The 21,457-nt window shown below is 35.9% G+C and overlaps 1 protein-coding gene across 1 annotated transcript; it reads left to right on the forward strand.

Annotated features, from left to right (window-relative positions):
• Positions 1-1,966: 1,966 nt before the first annotated feature.
• Positions 1,967-15,394, forward strand: LOC104458234 (transmembrane protein 180-like; the record flags this gene model as incomplete). The annotated part of the gene is made up of 6 exons (XM_010082646.1): positions 1,967-2,119; positions 2,883-3,617; positions 6,514-6,668; positions 8,215-8,298; positions 9,287-9,430; positions 15,274-15,394. Coding segments are annotated over exons 1-6 (1,392 nt in total), but the record flags the coding sequence as incomplete, so codon positions are not given.
• Positions 15,395-21,457: the final 6,063 nt, after the last annotated feature.

Here is a 21,457-nt window from a genome sequence, read left to right on the forward strand (position 1 = left end):
CTACTACACAAATAGTTTCATTAAGCCATTTGTAAAGGCTTGAACATGCACTTTAAAAACATGTGACACTTGTAAAGTCATCACAACAGGTATGTTATTGACATCAAACTTCTTTTTAAAAATAAACATTTCAAACAGGCATCTTTTCAATAACCTTATTCTTCATTTTAGGTTTCTCAGTAAAAGTTTGTGAAACCAAACTTGTTACAAAAATGCAAAATTTCCTCACCTGACAATGGAAGTTTCTCTATAGCTGTGACTCTGTGAAAAATAAACGTGAAAATATACTTCACAGTCATCCTCAGGTACCTAAAAATTCAGTCCTATTCTTACAAATAAATTGGCTTTAGTAAAAAAAGCCTGGTTCAAGTTGTTTGTCAGCTTGATTTTTTTTTTCTTACCTGTAAAGAGAAGTTACCTACTCTTTGCATATTGTTTCATATTTGAGCATCCGAAATATCTACCTAAAAATGCATCCACATTTTATTTGCTCTTCAAGAGTTCATTTTCTGTGTTGTGGGGTGTAAAAACTGCTGTTCCATCCTCTGCCTTAGCCAGAATAGACACTTCTCCAGTCCCTACCTGATCTGCGGCTTTTGCCTGGCCCTCTCCTGGGGATTAGGAAGTTACCATCTTCCCTCACAGCAGCCTGAGCTGCTTTGTAGACCACAGGAAGGCTGGAAACAGCCTTGGCTTCATTTCCTGTTTCTGTCATGGTCACTTTTATGAGGAGTTCAGGGAGCTGCTTATAGATCTGCTTATCAAGCTGAACCAGCAGATATTCAAACTAAGTATTTGAAAAGTGCATTTAGGATAAAATTGTTAATATGCAGAGGAGCTTGGTGTGGACTATTGACAACAAGCAGGTAGTAAAGCTCTGGAGTTAGTGGGGCTAGTTAAGGCTGAAATTTGAACCTGAAGTATCTCCAAATTAATGGCAGACAGCCTCCTTCAAACAGAGGTAAAGATGAATAAAGCCTCAGTTAAAAACAGAGACCTGGAGGAAGTATTTTTATATTGGGCTTATAGAATCAAAGCTGGTCAAGGGCTACCTTTAGGTAGTCATTACTCAGCTTTAAAAGGGAGAGGTTCTAGAGGAGCTGGCTGCTTTAATGGGCTAGTTTATACCAAACGTCTTTAAGTTAATTGCCAGATAGATGGGAAAAGTCAGCATCTTAAAAAATTGTTGGCTGAAGATCTGTTTGATATATTAAATAACTCTATATTCTTGGGCTGAATCTCTGTTATTTGAACATATTTAAAATGCTGTGCATGTGTTACTTGCTAGATTTTGTTTACATGCAGTCTTTAAACAGTGAAAAAGTTTAAACTATTAAAAGGTGTTTTGATTGTTTTATGGTTGCTATTTGTATCTCATTAGTTTACTAGGTGAAAGTATTGCTTACAGGTCTTGATAACATTTAACATTTAAAAATACAAGGACAAAACTTGGTATTTGTTTGAAAGAAATATTCATCTAAGTGCATGCTGCATTTGACATTCATAGCAATGGCATACGTAAGGATATGAATTGAGTCACTTCATTCCTACCACAGTCCATAATTTTAAAACTATGTAGTTAGCAAGAAAGACGTGAAATGTGTGCAATTGCTTTGAGCTCTACACCAAGATTAGTGTTTGCAATGGTACATTTTTATACCAGTTCAGGGATTCTTTTAAATGTTTGTCTACTTGTTCCATTGTTTTTTAAGCACTGATTATATTTAGAAATGTCACTGACTTCTTAATATTTTGCATCTATTCAGGTTTGTGCTCAGTGTCTTATAACTCAGCAAAATGTGTTCCTCATTTGAAAAAAAAAAAGGAAGAACGGGGAAATTTTCCTCTAAGAATCCATTTCTACACCTCTGAAACAAGCAAATCTCCCATGTAATTTTAATTTGGAAAATTATACCAACTGTTGTACTTCTCTTCTGTAACTTGAGGAAGAAGAGAGTTGTAGAAGATGAAGTTTGTTTTGGGAATTCATCCTAATGCGCTGGCATATTCCATGACTACGTTAGGTGCTGGAATGATGAACAGTATCTTTAATTTCTACTACGTTAAGCTTTTCCTAAACCGATACAAAATTTCAGAAGTAGCATTTCATCAGGCACAGGTATTGTACAATGGAATATTTTGATTACTGTGTTGTGCTAGGTGTTTGTGTTATGACGACAACAGTAATTTTTTTACTTACAAGTTAAGTTTGGATGCATTGCAAATAGTTTTACAGTAAATTAATTTTAAATTTAGTTTTAATCTGTAAGCAATTGAAGGTACACATAAAGCATATAGTTTGCAGTCTTTAAACAAAAAATCTCCAGAATTTAATTGCTAGAAAGATTTTTACCGTTGATAGCTTCAAGTAATGTTCTAAACTAATCTTGCACCTCAGCTCCATAGGTATGTTTGACATTAGTGCTTTCCTGTGGACTGTTTAAGTACTTAAATACTGCCTTTATTCTGCAAGTCATTATCTGTGTGAGCAACCCATGTGGTAAATGGTCTCCTGAAAGTAATGGGCCAGCTCATTTTTTGAATTACTTGCTGTGAGAGCAACGTCAGGACTTCGCAAGACGAAAGCCCAGGTGAATAAGCTTTTGAAGGAGTGAAGTCTTAAGAGACAGGGATTTATTTCATATGTAGTTGGGCACCTGCCTACTTATTCATCTTGTTTTTCAAAATTGCTGTAAACCTCTAAATACCTCTAAGAATTTGGTCTGGAGTCTGTTTTGACCTGAGAAGCTTTCATCTTTATTATTTGAATACAGATTTATTTAAAATAAATATGGTGTGTATTACCTCTGTGTTTGTATAATCTCTGTAGAAAAATCACACTAATGATAAATCCTGTTGTGTTTCTTACTTGTTTGTTGCAGGTCATATTTATGATATGGAATGCCATTAATGATCCTCTTTTTGGGTATATTCAAGATAATTCCAAATTTGCGTGCTGCTCAAGACGCCAGTTTTCAATTTTATATGGAGCTCCTTTATATGCATTAGCCTTTTTGCTTCCTTGGTTTCCTTGGAGACATTATGAAGAAGGTGACTGGCTAAGCGGTCTTCACCTCATTGTTGCTTTATGTGCTTTCGATGGTTTGCTTACATTTGTGCTTCTAGCGCAGTGTGCGCTCTTTGCAGAAATTTCAACAAGACATGAAAGTAGGCTTCAGCTTATTAAATATAACCAAGTAGCAACATTAATTGGATCAACAAGCATTCTCTTTTGTGGGCTTATATCAGATAATATGGAAAATTTTGCCCATTTTCAGACTTTCACTGTTTTGATTGCAGCATTAGCAACAGCTTGCATGTGTTACACAGGCAAATATAGCACTAGTCAATATGAGCAGAGAGAAGTTTGTACGGAGAATACTCATCTGGAAGACAGTGATGGAGCTCTCTCCTGGTCCTCTGTAATTTCATTGACCAAACAGATTATGACAGATAAAAACTTTTTATTTTTTGTAACGATGAACTTCTTCCAAGTCTTCCACCTAGCCTTCTGCAACAATTTTATGATGATCTTTGCGGATAATCTTATTCCTAATGATGTCTTTTCTTCCTCAATAAGAAGTATCATGTATGGAGCTGGCTTTATTTGTCCTCAGGTAGGCAGTTGCACGTTTTTATTTCAAAATATGAAAACATGTTTTACTGGTTTTGATTAGTTTAAGGTATCCATTTACACTGTTTGTTGAAAAAAATGTTCTCTCTGGCATAAGACATTGACCATACCAAGAAACAAATCTAGTTTACCAATGCTCTTAAAGAAGAAAGTACGTGTATGTATGGACTAAACAAACGTAAGACTAGGGTGGTGAGAAAGGACAACAGATACTGGGAGAGTATCTGTTTACAAGAAGGTGAGATGTGAGTGAATGTTTTGTATCCTACAGGTTTTGGAATATCTAAGTAAAAAGGAATGAACAACGTGGTCAAGATAAATAGTTTCTAAAAGCAAAATCTATAGAATTATGAATTATTTTCTCTTTGATTTTGGTTTGTAATACATGATGGAAGAATAATCTCTTCAGGAAGTTTCTCAGATGAACTGCACAAAACACCAGAAAAATTATTAGGTATTAAAAGCATTGTTGAAACACATGGTGTCTCAGTCATGGGAACCAAACAAAACTCTAAACAGCTGCTTTTGTAGAATAGTATGTTCCCACTTATTTTGTTGTTTGCTGTCTTGGTCAGCTACATTTACTGGGGAGAAGGAAAGAGAGACTTCCAAGACCCCAATCAGGGATTGGGGGAGCAGTAATGAACTGGAAAATAAAAGAGAAAGAGAACCCGAATGAGAAATGTGTGAGAACAAGGAAAGCAGGAAAAATATGTCCCACAAAATGTAAACATACTTGTCTGCAGTGAACAAAAAAACACTGTTCATTCCCTTCTGACTTCTTTCAGTGGATCTTTTAAAACTCTCACTGTGTTTACTTGTTGGATTGCTCAGAACTGAGTATTCTGATTCATAGGCGATGATATTCAGAATTTCTGAATATCAGGCTGTTATGTTCATTAAGTTGTAATGGTAAAATCTAAAAAAAGATACATGAAAGTGCAGCTGGAGTTCACAGCTCAGTTTCAGTTACCATTTAGGGTTTTCAGTATATAACATCCAAATCTTAAACATACCTTTTCTGTTTCATAACTCCTAATCATTTCAGCTTTTGTCCTTACCACAGGCTTAATAGTTCGGTTTGTTGGTTTTGTTTTTCTTTTTTGTTTTTTGGGGTTTTTTTGTGACTCAAACAGTTAGCTGATTAACTTTGGAAATAAATCAGAAACTACAAAAGTTAGGAAAGCTTAAATAATTTTACACTCGATATATAGCAATCACCGCTGTTCATAAAATCAGTATGACAGTGTGAAACAAGCAATCTTTCAGCAAATGGGTCTCTCTGCTCCCCAGAGACTCTTTGTCTAGAAGGTCACTGAACCATAGAGAGTTTGCCGTGACCTTATTTTTCTCAGGTTTTGTCCCTTTGAGTTCAAGATATAATGAGAGAATTCTCTGGTAGCAATGTCCTGAACTTCACTTACTGGAAAAGTACACAACTCATCTAAAATAAAGTCCCTTCTTACTAAACTAAGAATTCATCTTCTGTCTTAGGTTCCTTTTAGTAGTGGGTGTGAAGAATAAAACCTGCCTACAAGGGAAACCTTGTTGCTGAAACATAGGCAAACAAAATTAAATTGGCATCGTTAAGTTAGTATTTTTCTTAGAAATACGCAGTCCTAGAAACATGCAGGTAATAAGGAATTTTCTAAATTATAAGCCTGAGACAGCGTTATTTCTCAATTATAGGGAGACAACATAATGGTTTTTACAATAGCACGCATTACATAATGCCTTACCATTTCTAGTGTAAGCACTTTTCTGCAAAATGCCTGAAAACAGCCAAGGGGAGGAGTATGTTTAGGTTTCCTACAACCAGATTTTTTTCTTATACCAACTTTCCAGATTTGTTTTACCTCCCTGATCATTGATTTAACTAGAAAGCTTGAACTTCTGTGAAATAGTATTTGCTAAGTAATCTTTGTCTGACTGTAGCATCCTAGTTTTATTCGTTATGTTAAAGCATTTAAATGTAGGAACAAATGTACAAGGAGAATTCTTTCCTGTTCTTCATCTGAATATTACCCTGTTCACCTCTGTCATACAGAGGGAGAAAATGTGTATCTTTATAGCGTTTGTGAGTACTTTTTGTGACAGTGATGAGGATTACATACATGTAGATTGTGGCATAGGCTCATATAATAAAAATAACATAATGCATTACAAAATGTCCTATTTAAAGTGGAAAGGGAGGAAAAATATAGAAGAGCTTGCACTTTGTTCATACTATAATCAGAACTTAATACCATTTTCATGAGTTTGCCTGTTACTAGCTTCTTGCGGGGATTATTGCTTGTGGAATTAAAATGCAGCCATACTGCCCACTGGCACCTGCCTTTCTCTACTTGCTAGTAAAGTCTAACCTGCTTACGTTAGCTGTCTTGGTGAGCTTGCTTTATCAACTTAAAAGTCATGCTTAATTTCTATAAGCATCAGTGAAAATTGTCATATTAATGAAAAAACAATTATTGAAAATATTTTTGATCAGCAGTTAAAATTCAAATAGCAAGATGCTTTGCTTGCGGTTAACATACTGCAGTTAATTTTTTAAGGGATTTCAAACATAAAGATCATGAGCATTAAATAATAGTTAGGCAATGTGGGAAATGGTATTTTCCTCAGGATATAGTACTTCTCAGCTGGCTAGTTTTGAGTGAAAGGAGACCATTTGTACCTGGTAGCATAGAATGAACCCATACATAGTTCTTTTTCTTCAATTCCTATTTTTTTATTTGGATTGAACTTTTTACAAAGGGTGGTTGTTTTTTTTTTTTCTTGAATGGGCAGTAATAATTTATGTCTGGGTTGTGCTTTAAAGCTCTTTATTGCTGAGATACTGTACTCTTTTCATCATGTGTATGTGTACATTATCTTTTCAGTGCCTTGTTCTTCTCAGTCATGCTTCGTTGAAGAAGTTTGGTTATTACAGAATCATCTTGTTTTCCTTTTACTTTGAAGGAGTAGCTGCTGCCGTCATGTTTGTTCTAGGGCCAGAACACTATTATCTGTTGGCATTTTATCTCACAACAAACATGTAAGTAAATACACTTCCCTATTCATAGATACGGCTTAAATAATTCTAACAGAGTGGACACTTGCTTTTAGGAGCATGAAGATTTTGCCACTGCTTTTATGGTTTTCTCTCTGTTCTGTTTCACTTGCCAGAAAAGTTGAAACTCCAGTTACAACTTTTTTCAGCTTTGATTTTTTTCTGCCTCAGTGTTGAATTTCTGCCTAAAACACCAAAAGCCTTAAAAATGAACAGTAATTAAGATGTGCAGCCACATATTTGCTCTAACATGAGATTCAAGGGAAGCAGAACCTCTTCTCATCCACATAGACACACAAGATCTCACTAGAGGAACTCTTCACAGGCTGTTTGCTAGGGAAGCTCAGACCTCGTTTTGTGTTGCATGATCTGATCTAGGTGTTCCTGCTCCGGCAGGGGGATTGGACTAGATGATCTTTTGAGGTCCCTTCCAATCTCTAACATTCTGTGATTCTGTGTGAACGTTTATGTGTTGCACTGCAAAACAAATATCGGTATGTCAGGTATCTGTTAGGTAACAGTACGGAGTCACATTTTCACTGGTACTGGGTAAGTATGATGCCAAGTAGCATTTTTACAGAAGTATATTATGATACACGGAAACATTTATTTAAAAATAAAGACCTGTTTGTATCGGAATATTGTTACATCAGTTCATTTTTATTTCTTAATTTTCTTTTTCATTGCTTTCTTTCTGCCTGTTCTTTCCTGCCCTCCTTTTCTTCATCTTCTTCCCTCCCTTTTTATTCTTATTTTCTGTATTCCAGTCACGGGCTACTGTAACACTGAATTGTGTGAACAATAAATTGGATTGCATTACCTGCATACTTTAAATGATGAGGATATATTTTGATTACCTCAGGAAAAAATTCTAAGGTACCTAAAGACCATATATTTAAAGTGCTAATTGTTCAAAGCCTCTTGTAGGTAGAAGCTAAGCACACACAAAATTTAGTAAGACATAGAAATTGTAAAATTTGAGTTTATGTTTTCACTTAGGAGTTTAAGAGTCGGCTTTGTGTGTATGTATGTGTTTAAATGCATATATATACATAATGTAAATACATATATAGGAATGCTTGTAAAATCTTTCTACTATTCTAATTCTACCACTGTCTTCCATGTAGTCTTTTCAGTAATGCTCACGTCCTTTTCAGATTTCAAGAGGAAATTTTCAGTTTCTCTTTCTTCTAAGGTGTTTCTTTTCTCCGCGTCATTTTAAATGACATTTACTGATAATCTCAAGCAGATATTTTTGACGTTTTGCACCAGTGTCCAGGAAAAAAAGCAAAAAACCTCCATCTTTTAGGTTTGCATATTGATTCCTAATTCTCAATTAAGAACAGATGTAATAATGCTTTCAGAACTGCTACTTAAACAGATAAATCACCGTGTTTTAAAGAATGTCTCAACTTTGTGTGTTTGCGGAAATGTCAGTGCTGGGGTGTATGTGTTAGAATGTCAGTTCTGATTTCATTATGAAAGTGTATGTAAAAACAATGAACACCTTAAATATTTTTTTTTTCTCTAGGGTAATTGTACAAGCTTCGTTTAGTTTGTTCAATTTGCCTTTGGCAGATATTGTTGATGCAGATTTAATAAAGCACAAGCGGAGGTATGTCAGTCTTAACTGTTTTTCTTTAAATATGCTATCTGTTTGCCGTGTTACTCTTTCATAAATTGGATTATGTCAAAGTAAAGACAGTAAATTATCTTGGATCGTTGACACAGAAGTACTTCTTGTAAGAGCAATTTAGCATGAGTAAAGGTAAGAACTGGAATAAAGTTTCCTGCGGTTACTTCAGCAGAGTAATTTAAACAGATTATTAGGTCATTTCTAGTTTTAATTATACTATAGTATAAGGCAAGTCCTTCAGTTTTTTGTATGCTTATTTTTGTTAGCTTCAATTGAATTCTTTTGTATCCAAATACATGTATTGTCACTTAGGGAATTTTCTGAATAAGGCCTTTCTAACACGGAGAAAGCATTTAGAAAGCTTTGCCTATCCTACTTCAAGTGCAGATTTCAAAGTGTGACTGGTTGCTGTTATCTCTCTGAAATAAAAATTGATAAAACCTGCTGTGATGTAGCATATTACAACTCACGGATCTTTTGGATTTGTATCAAAGTGCAGATAACTTCCTGTTGGTTCCATCAACATTTATATATGTGCAGATTCAATCCTGGTCACTGTATTAAAGGACTTGCCCCTCAAAGGTGAGAGCTATTGCTTTCATGAAGAAAAAAGTCTCCTCTGGCCTCATGCATGTAAAGTCTTTAAGTTGTAATTAATTCTCCCTGCACTGCTCAGTGTAACTTGACTTCAATAATTACTCAGTGTGCACAAAGTTGAACTTGAGTGCAAGTCATTTCAGAAGTGGGGCCAAGGTTTGTTACCCAGAGATTTATTACCTTTTGTTTACAAATAAAATTAAATTTCATTATGATAGCTGATCAGTTTGCTATACTGTGTGAACTGTAAAGCTAAGTATCATGATAGTTAGCCTTTGCATATTAACAGGATTTTAAAAATCACTTTTGTAATTAATATACTAATATGTTTGTGTTGTGCATTTGTTCTTTTTTTCCCTAAATATTTTAGATCACCACTTTCTTCTATGGTTTTTGGTACCAATGCTCTATTTACCAAGCCTGCCCAATCTCTGGCTCCAATGCTTGTGGTTACAATACTAAATCAATTTGGATATGAGAACCTGAATAATGAAGTTGCTCAGCCTGATCCAAGGTGAGTTCAAAAGGAATACTTTAAATCATAGAAATTAACATGAAATAATCCGGTCATCTAAAAAGCAAATTAATCTGCAATTAATTTGCATCAGCTGCACTTCAAAAATATGCGTGCCTGAAACATATTTTCCAGTTGTTTATCTGTGTAGAAATATAAATGTTTTCTAGACTTTTTAAAAAAATAAATCATTTATTAAACAATACACATTAAGATATCTATCTAATTTTAAAAAATAAAGGATATGTTTCAATAGTTGACCATATCCTGTTCTATTGCAAAAAAGAAAAAAAAAGATCACCTAATACCTCTTATTTAGATACATGTTGTCCTGGTGTCTGTATTTTGCTTATCTCGTAAACCTACCTCCTTAAATATATAATCCTAATAGGGTTGCATTAAAGATACATTTTTGTTTGAGCAAAAGTAGTATAATCATTGGAGGGAGGGAATTTGGCTCAAGTATAATTTTGGCTTCGATACTACTTACCATTCTGATGCTAATTATTTCATTGCAGTCCCTGGAGACCTTAATACACAGCATAAAGCTGTGGTTGCTAGTTAGCACACTGGAAATGCATGGACTTTTATGAAAACAAATTACCAGGGAGTCAGTACGCTGAAAGGGTCATAGGCTGTTTATTTATGACCAACAAGAGGAAGTGGCAACATAAGGAATAACTGAAGTCAGGACTAAAAAGCAAAAATCAGTCCAGATTAGGATTTGCTTGAGAGAACAACATGAATATCCTGAGAACTACATAGCGCTCCTAAATTTTTAGTAGAAACCTTAAAAAATACATAGAAGACAATTGTATATGAACTTTTCTGGAGATGGCTCTTGAAGGAGAAATCACTTGTTATGTGTAGGAGACTGGTTTGTATTTGAGGAATTTTCTAAAAAAAATGAATGAGGAAAGGCATGACATAAAAGGACAACAGGTGGTCTTCAGAAAAGCATTCTGACACAAGCAAAGAAGGCTTAAGTTTGAGGCTACATGTTAGAACGGTTAATTTTATTTTAATGCATTCTGTAGATAGCCATCCAGTGAGATGATATGAAGAGGACATGAAGCTTATTATAATGTCAAATAAGATGAGTGATTTTTGCAGAAGAGTGGTAGGTTGAACTTGATGTGGATATGAGAGGGCTGAATATATTGATGATTCAGAGAAATTCAGATTTGAAACATAAAAGCTGCATTTCTGATCCCTTTCAATCAGAGAAATGATCCTTTTGTGAATTGATTTTAAATCACAGTAGTTATAAACCTTTTTTTCCCCTGTAAGTAGCCTCTGGACTCTAGGAACAACAAATTTTTGGATATAGAGTTGAAATACTTCAAATATCTATTGAAGTGTTCTGGAAAGCATTTACTGTATTAGGTGTAGTGGTAGTGAATTGTGAAGATAGCACAGAGGACCCTTATTCTGCTTTAACAAAATGTTTGGGCTCTGAATAAGTATGCCTTAAGAGTTTCCAGCAATGTTGTTTACTGGGAGAAGAGAGAAGATGCAGTCCAAAACCATAAACTTGATTTTTTTCTTGAACTGAAAGTTGAACCATAGCAACAGTGATGGAGCAGCTAATTCTGGAGATAATTTCCAGGCACATTAAGGACAATAAAGTCATCAGTAGTAGTCAGCATGGCTTCACCAAGTGGTGTCTCTATCGTTAGAAATATTTAAAAGCTGGCTAGACAAGAGTCGTGGGCAGCTGGCTCTGTGTGGCCCTGCTTGAGCAGGGGTTTGGAGCAGATGACCTCCAGAGGTCCCTTCCAGTCTCTACCATTCTGTGATTCTGATTCTGTGAACAAAGTTCCAGTATTTAATGATAGTGAAAATATGGGCGTGCTACAGTTACAGACAGACAGTTGCTTTTTATATACAGATACTGCCTGTTGCATTAGTTTTCTTTCACAGTTATTTCACGGATCCTCTTACAAGGCAAAAGAATCTTAATAAGCTGGATCTTCTTACCTGTGTTTAGTTTTGGGGGGTTTTTGGTATGTTTTGTATGTTAATGTTCTGTGGAGTGAATGGAGAAAAGTATTAGCAGACAATCAGTGGTATCCTCCCTCAGTAATGTCCAGAAGTCTCCCTTATCTTTCCCACCAGCATCAAAAGTTTGAACATTGGCTTTTTTTGCTCACACTGATTTTTGTATAATATTGTCATTACATTTCCTTATTCCTCATTTCTTGATATTGCTTGCTCAAGACCATATGGAATGCTGGAGCTCACAAACCTTCTGGATGACTTCAATTTGTATATTAAAAAAACCAAACAAACAGGTTGTAGCTTACAGGAAAAGGTTGTATCTTTTTCTCCCCTACTTCATTTTATTAATAGTATACTGCCTTCAGAAGTGGGCTTCATAAATATTCTGTCTTTGATACTCATCTTTTACTGTATAAAAAAATTATATCTATTAAAACTATCTGCTGGGACAGACCATATATCTTCTGGTTCTTATGCCTCAGGCAAGAAGTTTGTAGGATGTGACTCCCTCACCTACACTTCCTCATCATTCCAGTGATGACATTTTGGTTCTTCAGCTATGGGATATTATGACTCCTTGACATCCTCTATGATCAGGATGCCAGTTTTTAAGCTTTGCCTGTCTTTTGTTGCCATCATGCTGTTCAGCAATTCACACACATTCTCTGCCATAGTAAAGACCACATTCCTGAGAAGCTTATTAGGACAACTGGCATGTTACGGGTGAAGTTCTTATCCCAGAAGACCTTTTGAGCCAATAGTTCATCGTTGTCTTGATGGCTTCTCTTACAGTTGTATTCAGCAGGGCACCCAAGCTGGTAAGGCAGTGAAGAGGTTCTATACAGAGAGTAAAACTCTAGAAGAAAGGAAAATTCAATCCTCTTTTTCTTTCATCTGTGAGGTTTCATAACACATGCAGGTGGATGGTCAAGTTTCATCAGAAATGAGAAGATGCTCATCACTGGACAGTGATCCCAGTACTGTATTAGACCAGGCATTCCACACACCTAGACTGTCTTTCTCTTCCTCTGTACTGAAGCCTTTGAGTTGACCATTAACATCACCAACTTCTTACTAGTACCAGTATTTACTTCTGCCTCAGTCGTAATGTCTTCTTAGTCACAGTGATGTCTTCTTCCTTAGGAGCAATCCAGTATCTCTTGGGTTTGCCTCTGGTATCATATAACTCTGGAATGTGACTTCTGCTGTGAGTAGTGTACCTCTCTTCCAGAAGCCATCTGGCTTTTTGGTGTAACCTTTTTCACACATGCGGTTGGCCTATATGTTGTACACAATTCCATATGTGTTACACATGATTCTGTGTACATTCATATGCACATTATACCACATTCTTAGGGAATGTGGTCATTACACACCAGTTAAGCATTTTGTAGTGGAAGCTAGCTTAAGAAGTTTTTTTTAGTATTCTTAAAATTTGAGCAATAGCTTGCAAAATGGAGTGGTCCTGGTTTGGTTTTTCTTTTCTTTTCTTTTGATCCATCATCATAGCAAAACATTACCTGCCCCATATGGCTTGGGTTTTTGTTTGGTTGAGGTTTTTTTGTTTGGGTTGTGGTTTTTTTGTGTTTTGGTTGTTTTTTTTCTTTTTTTTACCATGGAAAAAACACCTAGTTTTAAAACTCCCTCTTCTGGAGCGCCACTGCAACTACAGCTAACTTCTCTTAAAATTGTGCTTTTCAAATTCGTTGTTCAGAATGAAGTTATTTGACAGCAACTCTTCATTATGTATTGGGGGTACTTTAAACTGTTGATGCTTTCATACGGAATTACTGGACTACATCACATTCTGTTCAGAGCGGTATTAGTGCTGTTTGTTGAAAGATTGTATGTTTTATTCCTGCGTGTGCAAAAAATGTAGTCATTGAAATCATTGAAGTGACTAGTTGAGCTGTTATTATTATGAAGTCTGAGCTCTGCTCTTGATTTATCCCAGTCTCTTAATGAAATATTCTCCCATTACTTGTTCTGGGTACTGTAGATATTTTTCATAATTCCTGCAGTAACTTAAGGTTTGACAGTACAATAGGTACTGTTATTTTCTTAAACCAATATTGTTCTAGTGAAACCAAGTCAGGATTGCACCAATGTGAGTGATTTGGCAGATGTTCTTTCTTTTTTTGTCCTTCCTGAAGTACATGTATAAATACTGAATAATTTTAGTAGTGAAAACTGCAGTCCTCTGCCTGCAGAACAGGTAAAGAACAAGCCCTAGCATCCTGCTGTGTCTTACTCCTGTTTCCATCTTTAGATAGGAAAGTAATTTGTTCGTGGCCTCCTTGCTGACACTGCTCATCCAGTTAACTGCTGGCAGTTGTGACGGTGGCAGGCACGATGTGGGGCCCTGTTTACTTGTAGGTGGACTGAAAATGCAATTGAATACAGGCCAGTAAACAACGTCCAAATGGTAAATGATTGTCACCGACAGTAAACATTGGCTATGGACCAGTGACCAGCTAGTGAACACTTCCAGTCTTAAATGAGATTGCCCAAGTGATTAAGTAATTCACTTGTAAGCCTGTGATTTTTGGGTTTTGGTTTTCTTAGCATGTACATGACTTGAGATAAATTGGGATTGTTGTATGAGTGTGTGTACGTACTAAGGAATAAATCTGGGCTTTGTTGGAGGTTACAAGCATTTTTTCTGTTAAATACAGTGAGACGTGAGTTGATTCTTTTGTGATTCAGTGAAACTCTTGGGTTTTATTCAAAAGCCTTTCAAGTTAATGAGAGGTTTTTTTCACAGATTTTAGCGGTTTTTTTGATCATGTCCATAGCTGTTCTCTGAGTCTCCTATCTCATCCCTGAGCTAAGGAAAAAAAGTAGAAAATAACATAAACTGCCTCGTGGAGAGAAAGTTCATTTAGGGGTTGTTTCTCAGCTTGAGTTGACTTTCCTGATATTTAAGTAATTAGAATCCAATTATTAACGGAATGCCAGTAGATAATGATTCTAGCTACTAACTAGATGAATGCCTAAATGTATGCTTTGAGCTGTCAGAAACCATACTGTTCATAAAAGGGAACTCATTTAACTCCTGTATTTTCTTCTTTGATTCATATTTGTTGATGCTTTTATTCCGTAGAGGAGATTTAGATGAGGAAATACCATGCATCCATAAGAATAAATGAGAATGAGTGTTAATTTCACATATATTCTTTTTATGGTTTATATTATCTTGTAATCATTTATTTTATAACAAAATGAAGTAAGGCTTGATATTTCAAACAGCCCATACACCATACACCTTTACACCATAGCTGAATTTTGTGTGTGAATCCTGACTTCCATCTAGCACTCAGCAACTATAACAACACACTGTGTGGATAGCTAGTAGCACAGATTTTAACTTAAATAAAATAATTTCATATTAAAATGTTTGCTTCGATTTTCTGCTTTTCTTTCTCTCCAAGATTTTTCAGTCTTACTAAACCTTTTCAGATGCTCTGTTGGATTATATTGCTTAAATTGATTTCTGTATTACATAATACAGATGTGTACTGAAGTAGTCAACAGGATTTCTTAGGTTGCCTACAGTGTATTTAAAATTAACTCTTTGTGTGCTAATTATCTAATTTCATCCCAGCTATTGTGAAAGGAGCAAACAAAATAAAATTTGTATGTAGAATTTGGAAATATAATTGAAGTACGTTTGATATCTGAGATATTTATATTTCTTTTATTTAGAATTCATTGTACACAGTAATGTGTATGTACTATATATATGTATATAATGTGAATGCTTTAAAAATACTTTGTTGTGAATTGACCGTGAAACTTGATAGTTTTCATTTTGAAACCTGTGTTTTCATCTTCTTCACCAGTTTGTTTTTAGGACTTCATGATGCCATGTTCTATTTGATCTGTCTGGTTCCACTTTGCATTGCAGTCATACAGATTTTGACGTGGACTCGTTTTTCAATCCAGAACACTCATATGACAGCCGTACACTAAATATATAACAGTTGGTCGGTAAATCTTCTGCTGAACTGTACCACAAAACAGTATGTTTTAAATGTGAAAAAGCAAAATTGTGTTAAACGGACAATTCGACCAAACACAGTTTGAGCCATTTCAATAAAGTTGCATTCTTCAGTCTATCTAGACTGTAACACAGGTCACGTTCAGCCTTAATGCTGAGTACACACAGAGTTTTTTCTAGTTCAGTTGTTTGCCTTTAATGGGCTTTATCCTTAATTACTAAAATAATTTCTGATACTTACTGGTCACTGTTAACTCCTTTGAAGAATCGATGTGGCAGATCAGGAAAAGGAATCCCAACCCAGCACCTGGAATTCAGGGGAACTGTATTTTCTTGAGCTTACTGAAAGATGGTGGATTAATTTTGCAGTATTGCTAAAATGGCAGATCTCTGAAGTTAATCTGGAAGAGCCTGGTGGACATTCCTCATGGATGGCAGGGAGATGAAGAGCAAAATTTAGATGGTGTTTAACCAGTATCAAGATAAATCCAACAGCTGGCACATGAAGAGCCAAAAGTAATTAACTACTGTGTAAAAGCCTGTGTAATGCTAAAGAAGAAAGATAAAAGCGCTGATAAGGAAAAAAGCTCCATACGTCATCACTGGCTTTACGAATGTCTCTAGCTGTTGGTAGGTAGATGCAGTTTTCTGGCTTTAAATGGGAAAATTATTTTGAAGGTGACATATTGTTAGTATTTCATATGGAATGTGGTAAGAAAAATATTAGTGTATGGATGTAGTAGTGTTCAGTTAGTTGGACAAATCTAAGCACATGCACAATGAATCAAACTCTGCCTGCTTAGTAGTGTTACATTGTCAAACTCGTTTGATACGCTGACGGTTGAAAATTTCTGATCAATCAAGTTGAAGTTAGTTAATTTCTGATTAATTCTTAACATCATCTTTTCAGTTAAGCTTTTAAATGGATCCTGTGATTTTTATAAAATGGTTTTTTGACAAAATTTCGGAAACATTGAATCCTCTCTTTATTTCACACATTGCAATGATAAGAGATATTGGCACGTTTACAATACTCCTGTTTAATAAATATTCTTTTTCCTCCAACAGCTTGTCATTGTGTAATGATAGATAGCCTAAGTGTAATATAATCACTTCATTTTTGTTCTTTGTTTTGTCTGGGCAAACATAATTTTAGAAGCACCTTTTGTACGGAGTGCCAGTCATTTGACAGTACAAGAACATGCATTGTACGTATCCTGATTTTAAAGTGCTGAGCCAGCTCACTTCTAAGGCTCCACATTTATCGTGATAGGTAACTCGGAAAAGAACAGAGTGAGAAGTTGACCTGAATTTTATAGGACACTAGCATAATTTAGTGAAGAAGTCTGAGATTTGAAATACCGGTGTTGAAACAAATAGTCTTTTGTGCCTCAGTTTTTACATTTGCAGAGTAGAAACAACATTATTTACTTGCCTTCTTTGAAGTGCCAAGTGCTTTCAAAGCGATGAGTGAAAAAGTGGGATAGCATTGTTAAATATTTAGAAATCCAAATGAACCCTTTGATAGGAATATGAAGATCTATGTTAAAATGTAAGAAGCCAGAAGTGTGATGAAGTTTTAAGTTGTGTTATCTGTTTTTTATCTCTGTCTTGTCAGAGATACCATTATTCATTTGCATTGTACGTGCTAATAGCATTATGTCCACATACTAGTGTCACTTGTATTTACATATCCAAATAATATTTACACAAATCCCAGAGCAGATATGGACTGTGTGTTTAGATTCTGAATTTTAAAAGATTTTGCATTGTATATATGAATTTTGTGTCTGAAAGGCAGAAGGAGCAAAAGCCGAAGGACAAAAATCTGAAGGAATTTAAGTTAATGTAATCTTTGATTCATTATATGAAACAGTCTTCTCCCTGACAGTTCCTTTTAAATGGTAATAAATAGAAGTTTTATTTTTCTTTACTGTTTCTATATAAGTATGTTCATCCTGTCCTCATAGAATATGTATTTTGATAGGTAAAAATGTTACTGTTCCACAAATAGGGTTTCTTAGGTGACTGTGTTTATTACTCAGTTCTAATATTAAGTTCTGAGAGCATAGCAGACAAATGGGAGAGTACTGTGTTATACAACAGGAAAACTAGTAAGTGGTTTTAAGAGTCAGACTTAATACCAAGAATTCTTTTAAATGAACAGAATTACTTTTTTTCTGGAAAAGGTTTGGTAAAGATACCATTTTATTTGCTGAAATACGAAAGGAGTAAAGGGTGATATGACTGAAGGCACAATTTGAATAGCCTCTATAAACTGCTGCATCTTTAGAATTAAGACGGGAAAAGTAAATAGTCAAAAGATTTCTAAGCAAGACAGCATTAAGATATGAGAGATTAACTGTGTAGAATAAACTAGTTCAGAAAACAAATCTGAGAAATACAATACACATTATTTAATATGTAAAATATTAATAATTTTGCAAATTACCAGAATTTATTATTCTCCCATTTGTCTGTCCTAGTTCTCTTACAGGGCAGGAAAAAAGTGTCTTTCATCACACCAACAGTCAATTCAAAATACGACTGGAAAACTGCTTTAAATTCAGGTGATAGTCTTATTACAGGAATTAGTGATAGAAGGTTGGCGGTATGTTATGATTGACATCGCTTATTCTGCATTTCTCTGTCACCCACTAAACTTTGTTATCCTCTGCTAAACCTACATGATTGCTTTTGGCCATGAATCAAGCAAAGGATGATCAAAGGCAAAAGTTCAGTGTCTTGCAACAGCTGGTTTGTCTGCTTTCTCTCCTTATTAGCTAATAGTATCTGAGCTTGAAGTCCTGCGGCTGGAAAAATGCCCCAATTTAATCTTGATAATTTAAGAGTGTCTAAAATAGTCTCATAACTGATAAAGAGGATTTACGTGTGCATAATATAAAATATGAAATGCTGTGATAACTTCAGAGAATGAGAAATTTGATGCTTGCATCCCATTTTCAGATTTTCTTTATAAATTCTGAGAAATTGGATCTTAATACACTGAATTAACTTTATTTATTGAAAACCAATAGGTAAAAGTGTCTGCTAGGTTTAAAAGGATATTATCTAACAGACACTAAAGAATGTTAGTCTAATGTAGTAGTAGTATAATATACGGTTAGCAATAGAGTGAAAACACTGAATAAATGACAACAAAGTGTATTTAATTTTAGGTAAGAAAAAAAAATAGATTTATGTTTTGTGGAGCTCACACGCCTGCCTCTGTTCTCATCTTCTACAAAATGACCTTCCCAGTCTCCTGCTGTGCTGATTTTGGAACTGCTCGGTAATTCATGAATATAGTATGTTGACATGGCTAATAGGATGTTTACATTTGAATATGGTTGTACAGCTTAATGGATGCTGTCAGGAAAGACAAGCAGGAAGGGGAAGGAAAAGTTAAGATAAGCCACATCTCCACAAATAACCGCTGAGCTTTTTCTTAGAGAAGCCAGCTCAGGAAAAAGCTCACTAGTACATGCGGTCAAAAGAATCCTAGCTGGTTTTGTAAAGGAAAATACAACTGGGACGAGTTGTCTTAAGAGCTGGACAGATCCACAGCTGGGCTGTGGGTCACCTTTGAGAGAGAGGATTTTATACAGATATCTATGTTTACCTTAAAGACCTCCTTCTATTAATCACTTTCTTACTGTTGTTTAAATAATAGAAAGGAAAGTTGTTTTATCGCTGTACTTGATCTGGAAAATTGCGGATTTACATCTTAGAATGTGTCAGGCTGTGCAGGCAGCCCTGTCTCTGTGAGACTTGCTCCAGAAGACCAGGCTCCTTGTGATCACCACAAAGCAAATGCAGGCTGTGTGAAAACCTTTGGGTATGTTTTGGACTCTAGGTATTCAATCAATTACAGAAATTTTCCATCAAGAGAAAGAATAGTTGAGGAGAAAGTAGAAAAGAAGTTACTCCTTTTTTTTCTGGAAATCCTTTCCCAGCACACTAATTCATTTGAATGACTTATGCATACACTTATACAACAAATAGTTTTCTGAGATTGTCCAGCAATTGCTTACAATTCCACCAGCCTATATGCAAATGACAATACATCAAAATTATTACATAAATATGCATGAATAGTGTGTTCTTTATAGCATGTCAAGAGAAAAATATGCTTAGTATACAACTTCTGCAGCAGAATATTAATGACAAGTGAAACACAGGGTAGGAACTTGGAAGAATCTCATTAAAACATACCCAGGTTGTATATTACGAATGCAAAGACAAAAGCTAGCGTATTTCTTAATTTATTTGGTATGCAATTCGTTATCTGTATTTTACATGTGATAAAATTAAGATATAGTTCACTGTGAACAGTCAGTACATGTAAGTAACCTGAGGCAATTTTATTTATTGATTTACACACTGTGAGCAGATGTCTGTTTAAAAAGCAGCAAACTTAGCTTTTGTCATTTCAGATTTTTATTACAAAGTAGTTTTATCCCTGGAGGGGAAATATAAACTGATCTGTCTTTAAAAACAAGAACATACATAGAAACCAGAGTCCTAATCCCAAATCAAATAAAAAGAAAGACCAAAAAGGCATCTTAGCCCATCTAGCTATTGGAGGAAAAAAAAATCTTAATGTGGAAAACTGTCTAAAGGTCTCATGTCAAAAACTTTCCCAGTGGAAATGAACAGAAAATTCTTCTGCAAAATTATGTTGTGCTGGTTTTGCTTATCTCCCAGGACAAGCAAGGTTGGATGTGATTACTGCTTTATCAGAGGATATTCCAGGTAGAAGCCAGGATCCCACGGTGGTCTGACTTCCAGTGTCATCCCTACCTGGAACTGAAGGGGCAAGACTCCAGCTTTTCAAATCTGATCAAAAGGAAAGATGGTGATTGCTGGGAGTTGTTAAGAAACATTTTTCTGAGATTAGAGATGATAGCCCTGATGCCATACTCGGGTGGAATTTGATTAATGAGATACAGTTTGTTTAGATTTTCTTTCAGTTTAAGTTGTATACAGTATTCCTAACTAAGTTGTTACCACAAATAACAGATGTTTATTAAAGCCTAAGTGAGGACAGTGGTGCCTAACCTAAACCAGCAGCAGCTACAGCTTTTGTTCTAGCAAGGGCACATGCTAGTGTATGAAAAGCCAGATGTGTATTTATGCAGCTTGACCTGTCCCAGATGAACATGTCCTGATAAGCATTGTCTGTTCTAGGCCTGCATTCCTCTGCGGAGTATTAGTTGCATTAAGTTACAGTTTTGTCCACTAGTCTCCTCTACGCCCCACTGCATCCCTGTGCACAGAGGTAGGATGCAGGAGTCTGACTCCCATGTTCATATTTTCCTGCCCACACAATGCCAACCCGCAGCTTCAGGAAAAAAAAAACAGATCGAGGGCCTTAGATCCTCCCGTGCAGTGACCCCTGCTCCTGCTGCAGAGCCAAGGCTGTTGGTTTTGTAGACAAGCCTTTGTAAAACAAAATGGTGCAGAAATTCCACATGAGCAATAAGGTTTGCTCCTGAGCCATTGCAAAATAATTATTTACAAGAAAAACTGTGATGTCTGAGGACATTAAGCCAAATTTTGTATTTCAAATGGTTCGAGTCTTTCGTCTGCCAAGTCCCTTTTGAAGGACAACCCTGTAATGACCCACTTTATCTTTAAATGCTTGTGGTTTGGGTTTTTCAGGACTCTCATCACTTCTGTGCCTACTGACCTCAAATTTCTGTGTACAGCAAAAACCTGCAGGTAATGGAAACCAAGTACAGCGCTGTGTGAAGCACTTCAGCATCTCCTGCTGCAGCAGCCAAGAATTCCTCGAAGTGATGAAGTATTCCCAAAATTTTGAACCTTAATTAAAAGAAGGCACTAACTCCACCGAGGTCCTCTGGACCGACGTCAGTCTGAACTACCAAGGCAGCGGGTAGGCGACACAGGGAGGACCAAGGGCCGGGACCGCGGCACAGGCAGCGAGGACACCTCCGCGCCCGTTCTCCTCAGCCGCGCGCCCTCGCAGCCCTCCCGCCTCCGCGCTTCCCGCCCAGGCCGCC

Source organism: Pterocles gutturalis, unplaced genomic scaffold (genome assembly GCF_000699245.1).
Source record: "Pterocles gutturalis isolate BGI_N339 unplaced genomic scaffold, ASM69924v1 Scaffold49254, whole genome shotgun sequence".
In the NCBI taxonomy this organism is placed as follows: Eukaryota; Metazoa; Chordata; class Aves; order Pterocliformes; family Pteroclidae; genus Pterocles; species Pterocles gutturalis.